Below are 21,566 nucleotides of genomic sequence, written 5' to 3' on the forward strand. Positions count from 1 at the left end.
TTAAGATCTGTGTATATTTTATTCTGCTTTTTCCCCCCTAAATTAATGCCAACCTTATGGTTTCTTAAAAGCTGAAACTACATTTTCTGTGGGCAGAAATACACCTCACCAGAATTTCCCCTTTGGAGAATTTTTTATATTCAAGTAAAATTGCCTTAGAAGTTAAAAATTTTATCTTCTTAACTAGCATTAAGAATTTTTGTTTTAAATAAAGACCCATTTTATTGATCAGACATCAACATTTATAGTTGTGAACCACAATGCATATAGGAAAGTAACATATTTATCCTTGATACTATAGAAATGTACAATGAAGTTATCTTTTCGCAGGTGGACTATCTTACTGTGATGGGAGCAGTCAGGTCAGTACGTGGGTAGTACTGTGAGAGTGAGCGTAGAGCAGTGTGTTGAGTAGTCCCTGCCCCAGGCCCCACCTGCTCCAGGGCCTCTTTGGAAGACCATACTGTGTGGATCTCTTCAATGCCAAGGTTCATGCCCTGGGTGACAGTAGCACAGAATTAAACAAATTAATTGGAGCTCTGACCAGCACTGCTGTGGGGCTAACAAACCAATTCTCTGGGGTCAGCCAGACCCCATTCTTTCGTTCTGGGGGTTCTCTTGTGACAGAAGACCAAATATGTCAGTCACTAAGATTAAACTAGTGATGAAATTCAGAAAAGCTGCTTCTACCTCTCCAATAAAAGAAGACATTTTTGTCACTTCAGAAATAATCTTTGAAATTGATACTGAAAAACGGCACTCTGTTAACTGGCATTAAGACTACCCTTTTGGGGGACCTGGATGGCTCATTCGGATAAGTGTCTGGCCCTTGATTACAGCTCAGGTCATGATCTTATGGTTCATGAGTTCAAGCCCGACATGGAGTTCCACTCTGACAGTGCAGAGCCTGCTTGGGATTCTTTCTCTCCCTCCCTCTCTGCCCCTCTCCTGCGTGCATGCGCATATGCTCTCTCTTTAAATAAAAAAGTAAATGAATAAATAAATGACTTTTTAAAAAGACTACCCTTTTAAAATACAGGAATACAATGCCTTTTAAAAAATCCAAAATAGAATTTCTATCTTAAATTATCTTACTATGTAAGTATTTTGTGTGCATGTTAAGTTTTATTGCAGGATGAATGATGGTCATTAATTTTAGATTCATAGATTCAAGGAACAAGAACAAAGCTGCCCGTTTTTTTAAAAAGCCACATGGTGACACATGCTGTGTTAAGAGTAGCCCAGGCAGATCAGGTTCCTTGGCAAACGTTAAGTTATATTGCTCTTATTGAATTATACCATGCTATTACTATTCTAAGTCACCTTAAAAAAAAAAAAAAAAAGTACACCCCGGAGCATCTAACTGGCTCTGTCACTTAAGCATCTGACATCAGCTTAGGTCAGGATCTCACGGTTCATGGGTTCACACCCCACATCATGCTCAGAGTTTGGAGCCTGCTTTGAATTCTGTGACTGCCTCTCTCTGCCCCTCCCCTGCTCATGCTCTCTCACTCTCTCTTAGTCTCTCAAAAATAAATAAATGTTTAAAAAAAAATACACCTAACTACAGTTAGATAGCTCTCTCACTAATCTGTTGTTCTGGCCAGTTAATTCATGCTTAGCCTGGTCTAATCCATAATCTCTGGTTACTTCTGCCTCCAGGACCTCCCTGTGGTTTCTTACCCATTGCTCAGTTTTCTCAGGGTCTGGTCTGTGGAGCGTCTGCACCACAGGGAACCTGTAAGGCTGTGGCCTCCTGGGCCTCCCACAGTCATACCCACCCTCTGTGTCTCACTGCCACCCACCTCGTGGGTATATTTGTGTCTATACGTTTATTTGAGCTACTGAAATTTTCTCTCCCACAGAAGAAATATCTACGTACCTCCTTGGCCTCCTTCCCCAAAATATAGCAGAACAATTATCTTGAAGCTGAACAAGTTGGACTTGGCCACCAAGGTTCCATATTTCTTTCGTTGCTGCTGGCTAGGGTGACATTTTCACTAGGTGCGAGTTTGATGATAAGCTGACTTCTGACACACATTGGCTCCTTTGATGGTCGCCACCCCAAGCATAAGCCAGGCAGAACCTCTAAACCACACACACAGTAAGGGGACTAAGTAGAATGCAGTAGGTTTCATCTACGGGCTGGGGGAATTAACCAGGGGAGTTAGTTTTGTTTCATGTTTTAACAAGCATAAAGTTTACTTACCAGTGTCTGTGCCCAGAGAAACTTAACATTTAAATGTTGAAATGTAGGAGCGCCTAGGTGACTCAGTCCGTTAAGCATCCAACTCTTGATCACAGCTCAGGTCTTAATCTCCTGCTTGTGGGACTGAACCCCACATTGAGCTCTGCACTGGTGGCCTGGAGCCTGCTTGGGGTTCTGTCTCTTCTCCCTCTCTGCCCTTTCCCAGCTCATATTCATTCTCTCTCTCTCTCTCTCTCTCTCTCTAAATATTAAAAATAAAATGTTGAAATTTAGTCTACAAAAATGTAAATTCCTGTTTGGTTGCTGTACCCAGAGCACCTTCTAGAAAGGTACCTTCTAGAAAGGAATGCACTCAGGCATTCATATTTGTTGGCTGTTGTTAGTGAATATCTTGATTTATTAAACATTGGACGACTTGCCCACAGTGTGACCTATCTACCATCTTTATAAGACATACAACCTGTACTTCACACTTTTTTTTTTTTTTTTTTTGGATAATTGGTATTTTCTTCATTTCTGGCTCAAGGTTTGAAAGCAGATTACCCCCCTTTTTTTTTTTAACTTGAATTTTATTTTTAAGCAGACTCTACACCCAACATAGGGCTTAAACTCACAATCCCAAGATCAAGACTCACACGCTCCACTGACTGAGCCACAGGCAGGTACCCCTAAAAGCAGATTACTCTCCTAAAGAAAGCCTTGTGTAGTAAGAACCAAGTGGGGCTGAAGCCCCGAGGAGGTGTGAGGTGGTCGCTGTTAAGTGGCCATGGTGTCTTGCTTGCTGGTCTGTCACCTGTGTGTATGGGCAGGTGTGTCTCCCTGTAGGGCCTGGTCAGAGGATTGCGTGACACAGCTCGCGGCAAACATTGCAGGCTCTGGTGTGTAGTAGGCATTTGAAGAAAAGATTTCCTTTCCCTCAGGGGTAAGTTAACTTTTTTAATAGCTTCTGAAGTTAGGAGAGAAAACACTTGATTGTTGAGAGTATGAAAAGATTAGTAACAATGGGGTACCTCTGATATAGAGTAAATCCTTAAAGTGCTATAAACCCCCACAAAGGGAGTAAACTGTTATACATCTACCCTGAAATTTTGAGGGCTGCCAGTTTTAGCCATTTAAATGAAACTTAATTTTAATGGGCTTTTACAGAGTAATGATAAAAACATTTGTATGGCAAAGATACAACCTAAGTGGTTTTTACTGTGGGTGGAGGTATATTCAGGGGACGTGCTTGGCCTCTCCTAAAAGTTTCTCTGTGGTCACAGCCCTTGTGTTCTCCCCTAGGGCTTTGGGAGTCTTCCCTTGGTTTATTCACAGAGCACAGATAATTCTATGTTCACACGCACACACACACCCCAGCCTCTCTCAGGCACTCACTCTTTGTGGGGTCATTGCATTTGGGTGCAGGTTGGGGAGACCAAGAAGATGGGGCAAAAATTTTGAGAAGACTTGGTAAAAGCTCAGTGTTTCAGGGGGTTTTTTTCCGAGTACACTTCTAAGTGCTTTTATAGAACTATGAATCCACATTAGTTTTACTTGAAATGATAAAATTCAGAAATCCAAAATATATTTTTATAAACACACAACACAGAAAGCCATATGTATGATATTGCGAAATCTGATTCTTGTAGGTTTTTGAATACTTTGCCGTGGTTAGAACAAAGCACGTGTGTTTAATTGTGAGTACGGCGTGCCCGTTTTAACAGTAAGTTTAAGTCACAAACCCAAGAACCTCATCTCTTTTCCCCAGCCTGCATTACTGAGTGCGGAGAATGCCATCTTCCTGGCACATGGTGGGATCTTTTCAGGACTCCCATATTTGCTCCCCTTCATGGCTTTAAGTGGTTTCATTACCAAACAGATGAGTAGACTGGGTGGGAATGTTAGTGACAGCTTGATGGAAAGGCAAAGTCCCTCTTTTTCCTTCTTTCAAAAATGCCTTTGCTCCTTCACCCAGAACGTTTCCTCTCCCCGTGTGGTATTTGTAGACTTGAATCCACCTTTACTGGCTGCATTAATACAAACACGTAATTATGCTTTAATTTGACCATGTGCTATATAAAGACACCCGCTGCACCTACTTCTGTAGAAGCAGCTCGTTTAGGTAGCCCACTGTTTCTCAGGTTTTCCCATATTTTGCTTTAAATAGAACGACCATTTCATTTCCTATTCCTACATGATGTTTGAAGTTTCCCTGCGAATCCTACCTTGTATAAGATCAAAATAGTTACTGACAGCCTGAATTTTTATGTTCTATGTTTCAAGTATGGTTTTTTGAGGGCAGATGATATTTATTGTACCATCATATTAATTTATCTTGTTGAAATGGAAGTGTGTAATTATTCGGCCAGGATATTTTTAAATTTTGCAATCCTGAGTCTCCAGTTTTGAAGAAGAAAGTTGTTCTTTATCCATTAGTCTTTGTAACCAACTATGTGTGGCACACCTTACCACCAGAAGCTAGTGCGTAGTCCTGGAAGTTAGGGAGATGCCAAAACAAAGCAAAGCAGAGTGTGTGAGATGGGCTTGCTTCTAGAAACTTACATCTGGAATGTGCTAAATGATTCCTGTTCTGTCTGTTCTGATGCAGCATCCATGAGGCAGTCTCAGGCTGTACCTGCAGATATGCGCCCGGAGATATGGATCGCACAGGAGCTGCGGCGTATTGGAGACGAATTTAATGCATATTACCCAAGGAGGGTAATGCTGTTTCTTTACCCCTTCTCCCCCCACCCTCCCCCTCCCCACAAGTTTTTGTTAAGGCGAGATGAGTAATAATTCTGGGCTTATTCTGGAAGCGTGAGGTATTGCTTATGTTTTAACCTACCAGTGTTTCTGCTTTCCCGTTTTCCATTTTAAAATGGAAAAAAGCATTTTAAAATGCTTTATGAATGAATTTTTTAAGTGATGGTAATGAAATACAGTACAAGGTGGCAAAGGGATTTTATGAGCATAGACTTTAGAACATCCATGCCAACAAAGGGATTATCGATAGGCTTTGAAATGTTCCCACATAAATAGTAATACAGCTTTCAGTCTGTTTAAGGTGTTTCTTTTTTTTATTTTTTTTAAAATTTTTTTAGTATTTGTTTATTTTGAAGGAGAGAGAGAGAGTGTGTGTGAGCAGGGGAGGGGCAGAGAGAGGGGGAGACAGAGAATCACAAGCAGGCTCCAGGCTCTCAGCTGTCCCCACAGAGCCCGACACGGGGCTCGAACTCACGAGCCATGAGATCATGACCTGAGCTGAAGTCGGATGCATAACTGACTGAGCCACCCAGGTGCCCCATGTATAGAGTGTTTCTTATTCCCTTTGGGTCCTTTGGATCAAAAGTTGAAGAACTATGAAAACTTGCATCTTTACTCAGCCGAAGGCAATGATGCCAACAGTAGTCATGTAATATCACCCCTGTAACCTGACAGGCGACAAGCCAGAGCAGGAGAGCCATCGCCCTTTGAGTCTGCATTGCTGTCCTCGAGCGCCCATTTACAGAAATGCGTTAGGAGGCCATCAGTCAGTGGTCTGTGATCCCAGGTCTAAGTATTTTACACCCTGAATTGACTGCCACCTAAATTCTGAGGTGTGCTGTTGATTACAAAAAAAAAATCTTCCCAGTATCTTCTTCAACAGACACAGTGTATGTTTTGTGTGTTTTCCTCAGTGGTAACAGACATTACCATTTGGACACGTTTAGCCCATGGAAGACATTTTAAAATGCATAAGCTTTAACTCCGGGAGTTGGGGCTGTTCTGAGTGTAGGCGAGTACTTCCTGCACAGGGTACCCTTGCAGACGTGTAATAGAATGAACCTTTGGCTCATTGACATTTATTTCAAACAAGCAAGTATGAAGATATTTCTGTGGATTTATCCAAAAAGAAGACACATCTTACTTTGTAGAAAATGTTATCATTGTTATTATCACCCTTCCTTATTGTGTCTTATCTCACGGGTTGGTTTGTTTGTTTTTTTCCTGAATGTTACGGCTTCGTATAAATCTCTCTTCAAGATTTTTTTTTCTGATTTTTTTTTTTTTCCTGGAAGGAGAGGTCATCCTTAGAATACCCCAGTACTTCTGTCCTGCTTTAAATGCTGGTCTCTTTTTTAGCGAACTGTTGCTAAGTAAGCGGATGTTACCTATTAGTTGCTTTTAGTCATTCTTGTTTTCCTGTCCATACAATGCCTTTCAGGCTTTTTTTAAACACACATGGAGACATCCTCCTATTTTCAGAGGGTCTTTCATTAATTTTTTCAGCATAGAGTCTTGTACAGGAGCCAGTGATGCTCTGAAAACTCACACTGGATCCTCTTCGCACCTTCCCGCAGGTGTGTTTGATGGGAAATGTGCTATAGTAGGATTCCCGTGTTAAATGACAAATGTCACACTGATGGATGAGTTTAGGAGTTTCTCACGCAGCTGTCTTGAGCTGGCAGGAGTATCCAGCATCCTACATCTGATGGTTACAGCGCATAAATTCCTCCTCAGCCTAGCTCTGAAATGGTAATTGTTCCTGCAAGGTTGACTGTTTTGTAATTTGCCACTCAAGTCCCTCTTCCCCCTCAACTTCCCAGCTCCTTTGCCTTGATTTTGGTGCTCCTGTGTGTGACCGGACTCAGCCCTCCTGGTGGACCAGGAGGGACTGGGCAGAATCAGGAGCCCGGTGCATTCACGATGAGGACCTCATGCTGGGGTGGGGAGGCTGCCTGTGACTGAAGAAGGCAGACTGATTCCGGGGGGCACATCCGTGATTCAGCGGGAGAAGGTGGTATGGTGGCCTCTTGAGTTATAGCCCAAGCAGTGAAGTAACCAGTGTGCCTCCTTCCCGCATCTTAAAGGGGTTTATAGATGTCCTTAGGCCAGATCTGACTTGGGGGGCTGCCCAAGAGACATGAGGTTGTTGGGCTCTGTTGCCTTCAGGGTCCAGAAGCTCTGGACACCACCATGAGTCCACACAGCTCCATTCTCAGGCCCTGGATCAGAGCCTTTGGCCACAGAGCCAGGAGCCTAGTAAGGATATTGTGTGGAAGTTTCTCTTTCAACTTACATGGAGCACCAGTGACTCTATAAGGCGTCCCCCAGAGGGACCTGGTTTGATGCACCGTGCACACCACGGTGGCCTGTGTGATCAGTGAGAAGACACGGGTCAAGTGTGGCATGAGGGCTGGCGCACAGCCAAGCCACAGCCATCCTCACATAGGCCCTGGAGGTGGACAGTGCAAGTCACGTGCAGTTGGGTCACAGGCTGTTGGGTTGTTTACATCACCTTGCCTGTCCGTTGGAGGTGAAGGAACAGTGTCTAGCAGATTGTATCCTTCCTCTCCTCTTCTTCTCCCAGTGTTCGTCCACAGTGCAGCTTTTCGGAGGCTATTTGAGATGGCCAGACCTATTTATTCAAATGAGATACTGTTTGTTCTCAGTGCTTTTGGTAAAATAAATGTGTTTCACCGCAGTACCACACAGTTTCCTGGTGACAAACCTTATTTTGCATCTCTTAAAAAAAAAGTGAACCACTGGGAAAATGCAGTCCCTGATAATTTAAGAGACTCTAGCTTTCTAAGTAGGCTGGGATATCGGGGGAGGCTTGGGGACAGACCGTAGGTTATAGCCTGATTTTGTAAAATGAAGGCAAATACATTCTCCAGATTTGAATGAAGAGCCAGTTCGAAGCACCAGACCCTGGATAGTGACACGGTGACCCCCAAAGCTACAGACGCCCGTCTTGGTAGTTGTTAGGTTAAAAATAATCCTTAGCCTGCAGCCACATTGATGGACTGTCCGTTGTTGAATAGTGGGGGTGGAGATCTGAGGAGGAAGTGGGAGGCTGTAGTGGAAAGTAATGCATTCATGTCGCCCACTGGCTCACGGGGTGGGGGGCTGGGGGCTACTTGTTTGGTGAGTGGTGCGCGCCGTGGCCCTGCTTTACAGATGATTGCTTTTTAATAGATTTTAGCATTTTTAAATACTTAGTGTCTTTATTTGCCTAATACTATTACAGTGCCTTTTCTAAAGTGTTGGTCTTTTACTGCCATGAGCCTTGCGAAGCCTGACAGGATATTTTCCCGTTTTTTCAGTTAGAGCAATAGAGGAAGGTGTCCTGTAGTTGTCATGTGTTCAGTCCACTTAAGGGCAGTGGGGAAGCGTTTGCCGCGGAGCTGTGCAGTCTGAGCCCCTGGAGGAGGTGTGAGAGAGGCGCAGGTGAGCACAAAGTCCCGGTGCATGTTCCCTTTCTCTCTTGTGACTCCATGTCACCACCCCCGCATCACCCTGCCGGGGCAGAGTGGCCCGCGTACCCCCCTCTGCCTGGTGAGCCTGACTGCTCCAAGTCCGGTGTATTTTTGTGACTTTTTCATTTTGAAATAATTGCAGAGTTCATGTGAAAGTTGCAAGAACAGTACAAAGAAGCCCCTTCCGTCCGCCACCTGAGTGCCCCAGTGTTCCTGCGTTGCCACATTGGCTTTAACGTTCTTCCCCTTTCTCCCCGCGTGCCTATTATTTTCTGCACTGTTTGAGAATAAATGGCAGGTGTGACATCCTTTTACTCTTCAGTGCGTCCGTGTGTCTTCCCCCCGCCCCCCCATGAAAATCTCCTCATATGTAACCACACTGTAGTTCTTGAAATCCGGAAATTAACAGTGTTACAGTACTGTTACGTAACCTGTGGACCTCATCCAAACTTTACCAGTTGTGCCAAAAATGTCCTTTATTGTAAGATAAAAACAGGTTTTTATCTGGTCCAAGATGCAGTTTAGAGTCCTGCATTAAATGTAGTTGTCTTACCGCTTTGACACCGTAACTTAGAACCACCCCTCGGTCTTCGTGCCGCTGACACTGTGGAAAGGTCAGGACCGTTATTTTATAGATTCACCCTGATTCCGGTTTGTCTGATGTCACCTCGTGATGAGATTTGAGGTTTGTGTCTGGGGCAGGAGCACTACAGGAGTGACACTGGCCTCCTCCATCCAGGCTACACTGGGAGGCATGGGGCATCCGTTTGTCCTGTTACTGGCGAGGCTGACTGGTCAACAGCGGGGTCCCCGACTCTCAAGTCAGTACGTTTCCATCTGTCACGGAAGGAACGTGTGTGTAGAGGAGGAAGAAGTTCCCTCCCCGACTGTGTGCTTATTTTGTTTGTCGACCTAAATTCACGGGTCCCTGTTTAATTCTACACGTTACTACGCATTACTCTTAGCACTTATTTTGATCCTTCAAATTATCCTAGATTTGGCCAGTGGCAGCCCCGGTGCATTTTCACCTGTCGTTAAGCATTAAGGAGCCTCAGTAGTGCAGGCGCACATAGAAGGTATTACAGGACGAAGCCTGGGGGCCTATGGAGGTGGCGCGGCTCCTGAAGGGCGTCTGTTGCTTAATGATGACCTACACCCACACAGGCCCTGACTGCCCAGCTCCCTGTGCCCGGGATCTTGGTGAACGCCAGAGAGCATGGATCTGTGGGCCTGTAAGGAGGAAGATTTCTCAGAGAAGCTAGGTCTCTGCCTTGAGCTCTACGAAGAGCCTGAATGGCTCGCATGTAGCTGAGTGGTGCGGCATGGAGCACCGAGTGCCCAGCACCACTTCTTGGGATGGTGTCCACTTGGATGGGATTCTTAGCCGTGGGCTAAGGGCGCAGTCCAAGCCTGTGGAGCATGTGCCGGACCTTCATAACACAAGGACGTGTGCTCTTGGGATAATCAGACCCATCTTCTAACCAGCGCCTGCCTCCCCCACCCCCATACCAAGGCTGGGATCGCTTCCCTTTCTGGCCTCCTCCTTGCCTTGCAGTCAGGTTGTCTGGCCTCCGTTGCTCTGTGCTAAGGTAGACTGCTCTCAGTTGATGATGGCTTGGGGATGTCCTTGGTGAGTGGACAGCAATGAGCAACAGCGTGGGAAGCTACGCCAGACCTTCTAGATGGGCCAAGAAGTGAATGAAAACCCTTTCATTGTTGGGTCCCAAGAAACAGTGCATCCTTTGTTTACACTGCCTACTTCCTACTTCTGTCCCAGGCGTGTACAGGCACGAGTTGGCTGAACTGCATGTAGACTGAAGAGTAGCACTGAACCAGACGAGGTAGAGAGGGAAAGGTGGCTTGCAGACTGGTTTGGATGGGAGCAAAAGTTTAATTGAAGTGTCAGCCAGTAGCATTTTCATTTCACTGTATATGAATTTGAAATCTTTGTGTGCTCTCCTTCCTATGATGTGAATTCCCTGTGCTGTGTGATTCTTAGTTTTATAAATGATATTCTACTGTAGATACTAATCGGTACAAGGGAGAGAACGAATTTGTAGCTTGTTTGGTAAGAGCGTAAGCTGAACATGAACCCAGAGATATGTGTTCACTGACACCGTTCTTTTGAGGCCTTCATTAATTGAACAGAGGAGTTTAATAAAATATGCCACTTTCTATTATTGTCTGAGCAAAGCATAGTGGGGAGTTTGCATATCAAATATTAAATTAAAAGTAAACGTATCTCATGAGACCGTGAGTTGCCCATGAGTTTATAGAAAGACCGTTTTCATGGCAAAAACCATTGTGAGTAGCTTCAGTAAATTGGTGCCTGCCATTTATCTGTGATGTAGTTTTCAGGTTTAGTGAGTGTTTTTCTCGCAGTTGGAGGAAGTAGTTCGGTGTTGTGGTTTTAAGAGCCTTCCAACAACCCCCATCAGAGCGATGCTAGAGCCTGTGTGATCGAAGAGTCACCCTTCCTACGGCTTCAGCCCTGAGACCTCTGAGACAGCACATGGCTCAGCATATCTCCACAGTGATGGATTGTAGATTTTCTGAATGAGGGTTTTCCACGACTTGAAGATAAAGTGTGATCTTACAGGAAAGCAGGACTTGTGGACACACATGAGGTCTGGAATGCCGACTCCATCCATTATCCTCTAGGAGCCCCAGTTTCTGCCCCTCTCTTAGGGATGTGGGAAAGGTCACCCGGAAACATTCAGGGGATGGGGCTAGAAATTTCTGTCCTCCCTGGTCCATCATCCTGGTGTCACTTTGAACTAGAACTGAAAACGGTTCCCAGTTGATCTTCAGCGTTTAGAGACGCTACCAGATTTTTCACGCATCTGTGTCTCATTCAACCCTCTGCTTATGGAACAAGTTGTGTCGGGCCCTACTGATGCGTGCTGGGTCTGTCTGGGTGCACAAAAACAGGAGGTGAGGCTGGGGCACTGGGGTGTGTTTGAATGGCTGGGTGGGCAGCGCGCTGGATGCGGCGGTGTCCGCTCACCCTGCCCGCGAGAGCTGTGTCTGCATGGCCGGGGGCACACCTGGATGGCTGGGGTGGGGGGGCGGACCTAGGCCATTCACACAGAACCATTCAGAGGTGCAGGTGCCTGGAGGGGGACTTCAGAGAGGTCTAGCCGGGGGTTTTTAATCCTCTTGAGGAGGAAATGACGCGCCTGAGGCAAGGCTTGGCGGGCCTCACCATCCCCCCTCCAGACTTCTCCCCGATGAACCCGAGCAGAGAGGCCCGGCTTATGGTCACAGTGTGTCTCATCATCTTTTTGAGGCTGGGACATTTCAGAGCCTGGTGTTCTTGCGCTCACGCTTATATTTGGTCTGGTGGAGTCACACAGGAGACATGGCTTCTCTGCAGTGGGCCACGGTGCAGCACCACCCCTCCTGGGCGGTGGCTGGGGGTCCTTCCCATTAGCCGGGGTGGGGTCTGGGATCTGAGGGCCCAAGAGGTCGAGGGATGCCCGGGAGAGGGGCGTGCCGCCCCACCCGGAGTGCACCCAGTGTGCGTCAGGCCTGACTGGAAGGGAAACAGAGAAGTGGCTGTTCCACAAAACCTGCTTTGAAATGACGCATCCAAAATGAAGCGGAGTCAGATTGTGCAAATGAGTTTTCTGTGCCCCACCCCCCACTCCTACCCCCTCCTCCCGCAGCAGCAGGTGAGTGGGGCTCTGGTAGGTCAGTGCTCGGTGCGGGAGAGCTCACTCCTGGTCGCTGAGTGGGAGCACCACATCCGGGGAGGGCCTCCCGGCACCCTTTCTACAGCTGTGTTGACATCACAGCACGTGAAGCGCACGCTATGCAAATACACACTTGGCCTTGGTGCTGAATAGAAAATGAACTTGGTTTTGGGGCAGCACTGCGGCATCCGCCTGAGCCCTGACAGCGGCGGAGTAGCAGACCGGCACTAAAATCTGGACCGCGGTTGGGAGACCCCACAGCTTCCTAAAGATGTCCACGTTTGGGGGCCCTTTTCCTCTCTGGTTTCTGTCCTCCCTCTCTTGGCGTTGAAAATACTCCTTAGATTGATGGTGGTCTTCCATCAGGATCACTGAGGCCTCTCTCTGTCCCCCACCTACCCTGCCATCTTTGATTATGGCAGCACTCAGCATTAGCCCGGAAGGTGCTATGACAGCCCCTTGGGGAGTAGACACCATCCATCCAGATGCTCCCTTGACACATCCTCACTTGCCCGATCCAGAGCACATGTTCCCCATTTGTCAGAGGCTCACGGCCTGAGTTCAGTCTCTTCTAACATGTTACCACTCAAAGATCTATTTAAAAAGAAGAGGCTTCCAGGTGGTTCAGTCAGTTAAGCACCCAACAATTTGATTTTGGCCTAAGTCATAATCTCATGGTTCTTAAGATCCAGCTCCATGTCAGGCTCTGCACTGGGCATGGAACCTGCTTGGGATTCTCTCCCTCTCTCTCTGCCCCTCTGCAGCTTGTGTGCTCTCTCTCAAAATGGATAAATAAAAAATAAATTAAAAAAAAAAAGTTTAGCACCTCTTAGATATTCACTGTTGAAAGTATATAAGGGGTTTTTGAACAAGTTTAAAGATTTCTGTGTGTCTGAGTTTTTATAGGTATTCCTTGCTTTTTGGGATGTCTCTTAGAATTTGCTATTGATCTCCCTTTGATAAAATGGTAAAGATCGTGTCATGTTTCCCTTGTTACTTTGACTGCCAGGAAACTCTTAGCTAAACTATGGCTCTTCTGCTATAGATCTCAGCCGTGGTTCCCAGGCCAAGTCTCTCTGTCATTTCTGATCTCTCTTAAGTTTTGTTTTTATTCTGCCATGCACATCTGTGTGTTTTTATGGTTTAGCTCCCTTGAGTAATGCCAAGTGAATGTGCATGTTGAACTTACTGAGTCATTTGGTACAGTGGAGTTTGGACCAGCCTTCAGTGCATGGATTGGTGAGCCAGTGTGTTCTCCACTGGGCTGAAGTCTGAGTTGACTTGTCAGGATCACTTGATAGTTCTTGACGTTTATTCCACAAGCTTGGTCTGTCATCTCATCCATGAAAATGGCGAGGCAAGCTAGGCTGACTCAGCACTGTCATGAAGATTGTAGAGGTGTGTGGCACGCCATTTTGTCTAATGGTGGCATTGGGTGATTCTTCTGGACCCCAAGGTAGGGCGCACAAAGTCTGAAGACCTGGTGTGTCTTGGGCAACTTTTCAGAGGCTGGGCTCACCTCTGCCTGCAGGAGAGCGAAGCCAAGTGCAGAGCTGTGCTCTGTGGGCGTGCAGTCTGTGGCCCAGTTCTCTGGGCAGCCTGGGATCAGGGTCTCTTGTATCTGCGTATCTGCCTCCCTGGATTGAGGAAGAGAGGATGTTTCTCTGTGATTATTTTGGCACAGGGCTCCCATTTTGCCAGGATGTGTAGGTGTTTTTCCACCTGCAAAGCAGGAACCTGAGTCCTGATTCCACAGGCAGGGCGGTGGTCGCTGTGAGTGGCACCCACGGGTAGCCCTTCAGACAGGCATGCGTTGCTGTTCTGTGCATGTTGCTAATGACGCAGGTATTACCCATGAGGCCTAGTGGATGCAGACACTGCTTTCAGTTTCGGGCCCCAGCACTCCCTGCCCTGGCCCCATGCAAGGAGGTGTGGGGGCTGCGGGAGACCCTTGCCCAGAGAGGAGCATGGACTGTCAGAATTGGTTACTGGAGGGAGACACAAAGCTGACTGTTGAAGGAGTCATCTTCTGGGCACACGAGATAGCTATAAAAGTCAATTACCCCAAATAATAGAGTTTCTGATCTAGTCCATGGAGATAAAAAGACCCAACAGGATGGGGCCCTACACTTTGAGCACGTGTGTGTGTGTGTGCGCGCGCGCGTGCGCGCACAGAAGAGATCACTGTAATACGTAAATTGTACCTTAGTAGCAGTTTTCATTTTTTTAAATCATCTCCTTTACCCAAATGCATCATATTAATGTATTAATGTATCTTCCTAAAGCACTTTAATGAGTTTGACTAAAACAGCGTGCCACAATCTCTGACCTAAGAAGTGGTGTTTTTCTAAAGGGGGAAGGACCAAGAATGTTCGCTTAGCCTGAGAGGGCGTGTGGATTTGCTAAGGCTGTTGCAGCAGAGTACCACCGACTCGGGGGGAGTCAGGGCCTAAACAGCGGAGCCGTGTTTATTCACAGTCCTGGAGGCCAGAGGTCTGAGAGCTCGTGCTGGCTGTACCCGTGTGGTGTACTTGGCGCTGATAGCTGGAGCTCGGCTGGGCGTCCCCACCCTCTGCGGCTCCTGGGCCATCGGGGCGCATGCGGTGGGCTCCCCACAAACTAACTGATCTGAAGGGCTGCAGGTGCCAGAAGGCAGTGAGTGTGTGGGTGATGGGAGCTGCCCATCACCCAGCTGCTCCTGAGGGATGGGCCGCCTGCATGGAGCTGTGCCAGCTGTCAGAGGCTTTCTGGACTGGCATGGCCTTTCTTTGGTTTCGGTCTTAGTGGCTTCCTCCATTGAATGTTGTCCAAAAGCAGTTTCTCACCAGCTTAAAAGCGTGCGCCGTGTTGTCACGCATGCTGCCTGAGAGGGCAGGCGTCCCGCTGTCCTTCCTGAATGGTTGTAGCATCTTGTCGTCTGTCAGAGATTGGGTGTTCCTTTTGCCAGAATTTCTTGCGTTGCCCCCACCCCCTTCCCGGCTTCCTTCCATGCCCTTTACATTTAGAAAGCAAAACTCTTAAACATGTGGAAAGACTTATGAGTGAGTCCTGTCTGCTGTCACGACCACTGTCGTGTACCTGATGTCTTCAAAGGGTGGAGATTTCTCCTCTGAGATGCTCCCAGTTCTGGAATGTAAAATTAGCTAAGTGTGAGCAGTTGAAATCTATCACTAATGGGCCCCAGTCCCCTTGCTGGTGTCACTTAGACTCCGTTCTCTGGTCTCCCTGAGGCTGGTAATGACACCTGGCTGACATGAGATTTCCCACCTTGAAGTGACTGCTTAGCCCTGCATTTACGCCTTTTTCGTTTTAGTAAGTCGTGGTTTTATTTTGAATAAGCCTCTTTCAACCTGTTAATATTAGTCTAAACTAAAATTAACCTTCCCCTAAATTATTCTCACACAGAAAAAGCAAAGTAATTTTGAAAGTTAAATCAAAACAAAGCAATCTTGTGTGTAAAACAGATAAAAATCACAGACTGTGGTTACGGAGCGCCTGTACAGGAATCGCTTACAGAAAGCTGATTTCCTCCAGTCTGGTTATGGAAGGAGAACGGGAAATGCCCCGGCCAAATCACAATCCCATTCTGTCAGACAGGCGCGGGGGGAGCTCGTGTAAACAGCAGGGGCTTGCTCACAGCTGGTGTCTGTGGGTACTGTTTGTGTGTGAGAGGGGACACTTGTTCCCAGCCTGACTTGTGGCCGGCGGTTCGGCGGCGGGAAGCTTCACCTGCTCGCAGGAGAAGGGGGTTCATGGAGACCCCCAGAAAGCAGGTCCCGGGCACAGATTACTCGCTCACTAAGGAACCGACCAGGATGGGTTCCAGACCTGAATTGTGAAACAGATGGTAGCTCCTGGTGTAGAAGCAGGTGTGCTCTGCTGCGGACTCCAGCTGCTCTGAATTTATACCTTGTGCTTAGCTGCAGAATGGATTAGAACTCCGAGGTGGGCACTCTTCAGAAGACTGGAGGACCTCTGGGACCTTTAATCTAGCAGTTTCCCTTTGAACAGTTCGTCAGCTTGCCATAAACATAGGGTAGTCACTGGCAAAGGGGCTTTTTAAAATTTTTTCATTGTCCTTTCTTTGCTCCCCACATGGAGTTGGGGGGGGGTGACTCAGCCTGTGAGTGTGACCATGGACAATGCGCTGAGCCACCATGTTTATGTAACAGAGCTGCCCACCAGCAGCCAAGAGGTTCAGGGGCGCATCGGTGCACCACTTGATTTAGCTTAGGACTAAGTGACTCCAGATCACTGGTTTCTCAAATAAACTCCAGCTACCAGAAGTTCACCCTTGGGGGAGTCAATGTATTTGAAGGTTAATAACCTAGGTAGTTAGATAGTTATTTCCATCTCTCTTCTGTTCCCTCCACCCCTGCCCCTTTCAACGGAACACCAACTCCAGTGAAGTGGTGGGAGTAGGGGACACCTGGTTGATACACTTCTTGATCAAGGCAGTTCTGGCCAACGATGACCTAGAAAGAATAGTGTTTTAGGGGAGCAAATGGAGATTCAAGGATTCTCCTTGAGGCTCCAGGCATTCTGGGAGTTCCTTTAAAGAAGCAGATCATTTGGTCTGCTGCTCTCTACGCAGTGAGGTCTCCCTCTGCAAGGGACGTGGGAGGAGGGACTCCCCTTTCTCTGCCTCGGGGAAGAACCCGTGTTTGGAAGGTGGGGTGCCTCCACAGCCGCGTTACAACGGGATCGGGGGTTCAGGTAACTATAGGCGTCCCCCCACCCAAAAAATAACATTAGGGCTGAGAAACTAAGAAACTGTCCTATTGTCGTTTCAGGTCTTTTTGAATAATTACCAAGCAGCAGAAGCCCACCCCCAAATGATTATCTTACGACTGCTACGTTACATCGTCCGCCTGGTGTGGCGATTGCAGTGACGACGGGTTCCTCGTGGAGCCAGATGTGTGCAGACATTTCACGCGTTCACACCAGCAGGCCCAACACCGCAGTTTCTGGGTGCCGTTGCCGCACAGCCAGCGGCCCCTTCTCCGATGGGGCGTGCGGGCAGGCCGGCCGACGCATTCCTGAGGACGCTGTGCTGCATGTGGACCGGACCTTTCTGTTCACCACACAGCAGAATTTCTAATCGAAGTTTCTTGTGAATGTAAATGAGGGAGGATTCTTTTTTTTAAAAAAAAAAAAAAAGTAAAAATCATGGTTCTTTGGAGCAGGATTTTATGCAAGAATGGTGTTTACACATGGTGTGGGTTTTTTTTTTTCCACCTTCTTTAGTAAGAGCAGGTTTTTCAAAAAGGAAATGGAAACTTTTTAACCAACTCGTGAATGATTTTTGTACTAAAATTTTAAGAACCTATTGCCTACTCTCAGAGGATTATGTTAACTCTGCAGTGGAAACTGAGCCAGCTAATTTGTAAAGCTGCCTTAGTTTATTTTTAGAGATTACTGTACAGAATTTTCAAACGGGAGAGGTATGATATGGCCCCCCTCCTTTCCCTGCCATTGCCTCTTTGACATACTTTTTTTTTTTTTTTTTTTTTTTTACCATTATTATTAATACCAAAAAGTTGTTACGACATAGAACTGATTAAAGGGGCTGGGGGATCTGTTACCAGCCTGTATTGATACGCCACTCCCGTTTTGTAAATACTTACTTACCTCCTTAAATCCAATTGCATCTGTGGCAAAAAAAATTTTTAAGATTCCCTTCGTGTGTTTTTCCTTATCTCCTCTTGTGATGCTCTTCTGGTCTGTCTGGATGCCGACGCATGGATTTGGTCCAGTGTGTGCTCACGATAAAAGGTAATCAGGTCAGAACGTGAGTTAGGATCTGCCCAGATCACACACACTGGGACGTGCTTGATGTTGGTCTTCAGTGGTTTTGATGGGCTCATCATTTAGAAGTGTCCCAAGGAAGGTGTCCTATGCAGTCATAGCATAGACAGGTACTGGGCCCCCGGCACCGTTGACTTTTCTAGTTGTGGACTTGCCTATAGTCACAGGTGCCCTGTCCGCACACGGCGGCAGGTGACCCAGCTCCAGCCCTCTTGGGAATTGGCGCAGGCCTCGGGGCTTGAGGCGGCTGCTTCCTTCCAGGCTTTTTGTCTAACTCCCAAGTTCTTGTGGCCTTTGATGCCCGCCGCTTGGTTCCCACCCCTCTAAATCCATTTTGAAATAAAGGCTTAATTCCGCCTTCAGCGGTGCCATCCAAATAACCCCACTGGGGCACAAATCTGAAGTGGCCTCTCAGCCTTCTGACCAATAGGTTTGACTTGTTCATTTCTCTTGGGACAGTTGGGTTTTGTGGGACCGCCCTGTGTGCACCCACCTCCGTTGGGGGTGCTCTTTCTTTCTCCACACCTTCCTGGGATGGTTGCCGTGAAGGGAGAGCCCATGAGCTGGTCCGTCATTTCAAAGGCAGTTAACTGGGAGACCCAAAATAAAGACCAGGAAGTAGTAAAAGAAGGGAGGTGGCGATCGTTTCGTGAACCCTATATTAACTCTTACAGTTTTTGAAACCTCAGACCATTAAACAGCTTTTTAAGAGAACTACGTCAAACCCAGTCAGCGGCTCCAACAACTCTTGTTTGCTGTTGGCCCCTAAGAGGACCAGTATTTTCACATTATTAAATTAAGTGGGGAAATGCATTCGTTTGTATCTTCATAATTCTATATAAATATATATATGTGTGTGTATCTATAGCATATGCATTTTTTTTCCTTTAGGTAGAGATATTTGATTCCAAATATTCTTCCTCTAGAATTTTCTTTCCCCCCAGAAGTCTTCTTGGGGTCTTGAATATTTTTTTAAGGCTGTGTTGAGTGTCAGCTTGTGTTTCTGATGTGTCTTGAACCCCTTTGTAGGGTCACGAAGTCCACACAGTTGTAAGGCGGTGGTGGACCTGTTGGACACACACACACCAAAGACATATTTGGTTCTGGGCGCCTCCCCCTGACCCAGGACCTCCGTACTCAGTGCCAGTCTCTCCGACTGGAGCACTTTACTCTGTTTCTGCAATACTGCGGCTCCGCGGGAGCAGGGCCCGAGGGCTGTGTGCTGGCCACATGTGCAGGTTTACCTCTGGCTTGGTGGCCCCCTGGCCTCCAGGCCGGCCGTGGAAGCCGCTTGTAAGGAGATGAGATTCTATGAATTGTAGTATTAAGGAGCGGGATGTCACACCAGGACTCGAGAGAGGTGACTGGACGTCTCTGTACTGTACGCGTCTGTTTATCAAGATGCCTCCCTCCGGAAGGTATGCCTACTGTGGTAGACCTTGTACTCTTTATTTTTTATTTCTCTTACTTTTCGTAGAAAAAAATGGCTAGATCCCTTTTTGAAAACTGAATGCGGGTTTTGTGCCTTGACCATCTCTTCTCACGTGAGGTTTGTAGAAAGTGTCCTGTGACTTCTCACGGAAATGCAATAAACACATACAAAATGCTTCCATGAGTAGTTCTTCTAGTTAGCTGTGCTCCTGCCTAGAAAGGAGTTCACGAGGAACTCTTTCTGGGGCTTGTGGAGAAACCAGGTAAAAAATCCATCTGATCAAAACGAGTGTACACCGTAGAGAACGACTTTCTCCTGTTCCCCCCACCTCTTGATATTGTATATATTTTGACTATTTATTAGATTAGGAAGTCACATTTTACTTAACCAACTGAGCCAAATGTCTGTGTGCAATTGTGTTTCCTTTACCTTTCTTGTAAAATTTTGTACAGCATAAATGAGTAAAAAAATCACTGTTTTTACTAAACTTCTTCAGAACTGAGGATTGTAAATATTGTAGATTCTTTTTCTGTGTCATGTGTCCTACTGTTTCATAATGCTGTAACTTGTAGAAATATTGTATATTTATTTCCTGCTTATTTAATGTCTTAAGTTTTGAAAAGTGTTGACCTCCCTGCCCCCCACCCCCACCCCCCTGCTGTACCATTAATCGCTTTTTTAACTCTGACATAGTGACAGCTCAGCTCCTTGGGCCACGCGGTCTTCCCAGGATGGCCCTCCAGCTTTGGTTCCTGTCATTTCTGGTCACATGGGTTTCAAATTCTCGGGGTTTGCCCTCCTGATGATGACATTTGTGTTTGGCCACCAATGAGAGACCATGTGGCAGGCCACCAAATCCTACAAGAAATATCCAATGACTTTTGATTTGTTCCAAAAGAGCTTGCTTCTCATGGAAACAAATTCTATTAACACCAGGCCATCTCTCTCTCTCTTTTTTTTAATATATTATTGGCAGTTGGAACAGATTTTTCCATTGAAAACTTAACCCCTGACAATTCAGTGTTCAGAGAAATAGAAACGTGCCCCCTCTGGAGGTGTTGCCCTGGAGGAGGGAGGGACAGGTGACACGGGTGGCTCCTGCCTGGGGAGTGACTCGGGACCACCTTGTGCCACTAACCCCTTTTTGGCAACTGGTGAGTAGTTGAATCATCCCCCACGTGCTGCATCCTACGCTCTGAAGTGTGGACTAAATGTTCTCCAGGAGCTACCTGTACAGACCCTGCCCCCCCCCCAGCCCTGAGCCGTTCGGTCCCTACATTTGATCAGCCTGCTGCTTCAGGCTGTCTTCCTTCTGCTTCTCTGTTGCCTTTGAGAGAGGTTGAGGGCCCATTAGACTGGATGTGAAGATGTGGAAGCTTTAGAGAGACCCTCCTAGTGGTCCCGCGTCCCTGCTGACTTAGCCTGGTGCCTGTGTGTGCCCAGTCTGCACATGTGTGTGCAGGCATGTGGCCACATGTGACGCTAAACCAGCTGAGGTGACTTCCTATTCTCCAAATGGCATTGTATTCGAGAAGCATTCCTCAAGCTCCCAGCTAGGTAACTTGACTACTTTTATTCAGAAATCAGACTTTAGAAACTCTCCTAAGTTGTATGTCCAGATTCTGTGACCACTAGTTACTGTATCAGAACTCATCAGGTACATGTTTATAAATAGCACTGATCCTCCGTCTGTATACTGACCCATCACTAACTTGTTTCCTAGGACCCAGCGTATGTAGCATTTGTATTGCAATTTCCCTGGCTTACTTGTGTTTTGCACTGATGAATTTTGACAGGGTAATTGCCACTTTACTTGTGCAATACTGCTGTAAATAACTGCAGATTTTTTTTTAAGAAACTTAATCTTTTATGTTCTTAATGAAGTTTATACAAATAAAACTTTCAACTAGTTTTGGTGAGCTGTTTGGTTTGTTTCACAGAACAGTGGAGAAACAGCTGGAGTTCTGTAGAAATATATGCACACCCACACCTCTGCCCTTCGTCAGTCACAGAATGTACTACCTACGTGTCGATTTTGTGAATTCGCGCTTGAAGACGATTCTGTGTAGTATACTTAAAAGCAAACCACTCTTAAAAGTTTTGAAGTGGCTGGCGAGACCTTCTGCATGGTTTTCTGCCCACATAGTCAGATATGACTCAGCACCTGGGGTGGGGGGGTACTAGGTAGGAGCCAGCTATGTATT

The 21,566-nt window shown here is 46.6% G+C and overlaps 1 protein-coding gene across 11 annotated transcripts in view; it reads left to right on the forward strand.

Annotated features, from left to right (window-relative positions):
• Positions 1-21,273, forward strand: part of BCL2L11 (BCL2 like 11) — a 48,877-nt gene extending 27,604 nt beyond the window's left edge. For 7 of the 11 annotated variants that reach the window (XM_039231706.1, XM_039231713.1, XM_039231717.1 and 4 more), the window contains 2 exons: positions 4,797-4,906; positions 16,916-21,273. In XM_039231706.1, coding sequence (XP_039087637.1) covers positions 4,797-4,906; positions 16,916-17,014 — 209 coding nt within the window. In that variant the 3' untranslated portion in view covers positions 17,015-21,273. Of the gene's footprint in view, positions 1-330; positions 363-3,837; positions 3,886-4,796; positions 4,907-8,274; positions 8,388-16,915 lie in introns of those variants that run through there. The other 4 variants (XM_039231712.1, XM_039231711.1, XM_039231715.1 and 1 more) reach the window with 4 other exon arrangements.
• The last annotated feature ends 293 nt before the right edge of the window (positions 21,274-21,566 follow it).

The sequence above is a fragment of the Hyaena hyaena genome, unplaced genomic scaffold (genome assembly GCF_003009895.1).
Source record: "Hyaena hyaena isolate Hyena2069 unplaced genomic scaffold, ASM300989v1 scaffold_57, whole genome shotgun sequence".
NCBI lineage: Eukaryota > Metazoa > Chordata > Mammalia > Carnivora > Hyaenidae > Hyaena > Hyaena hyaena.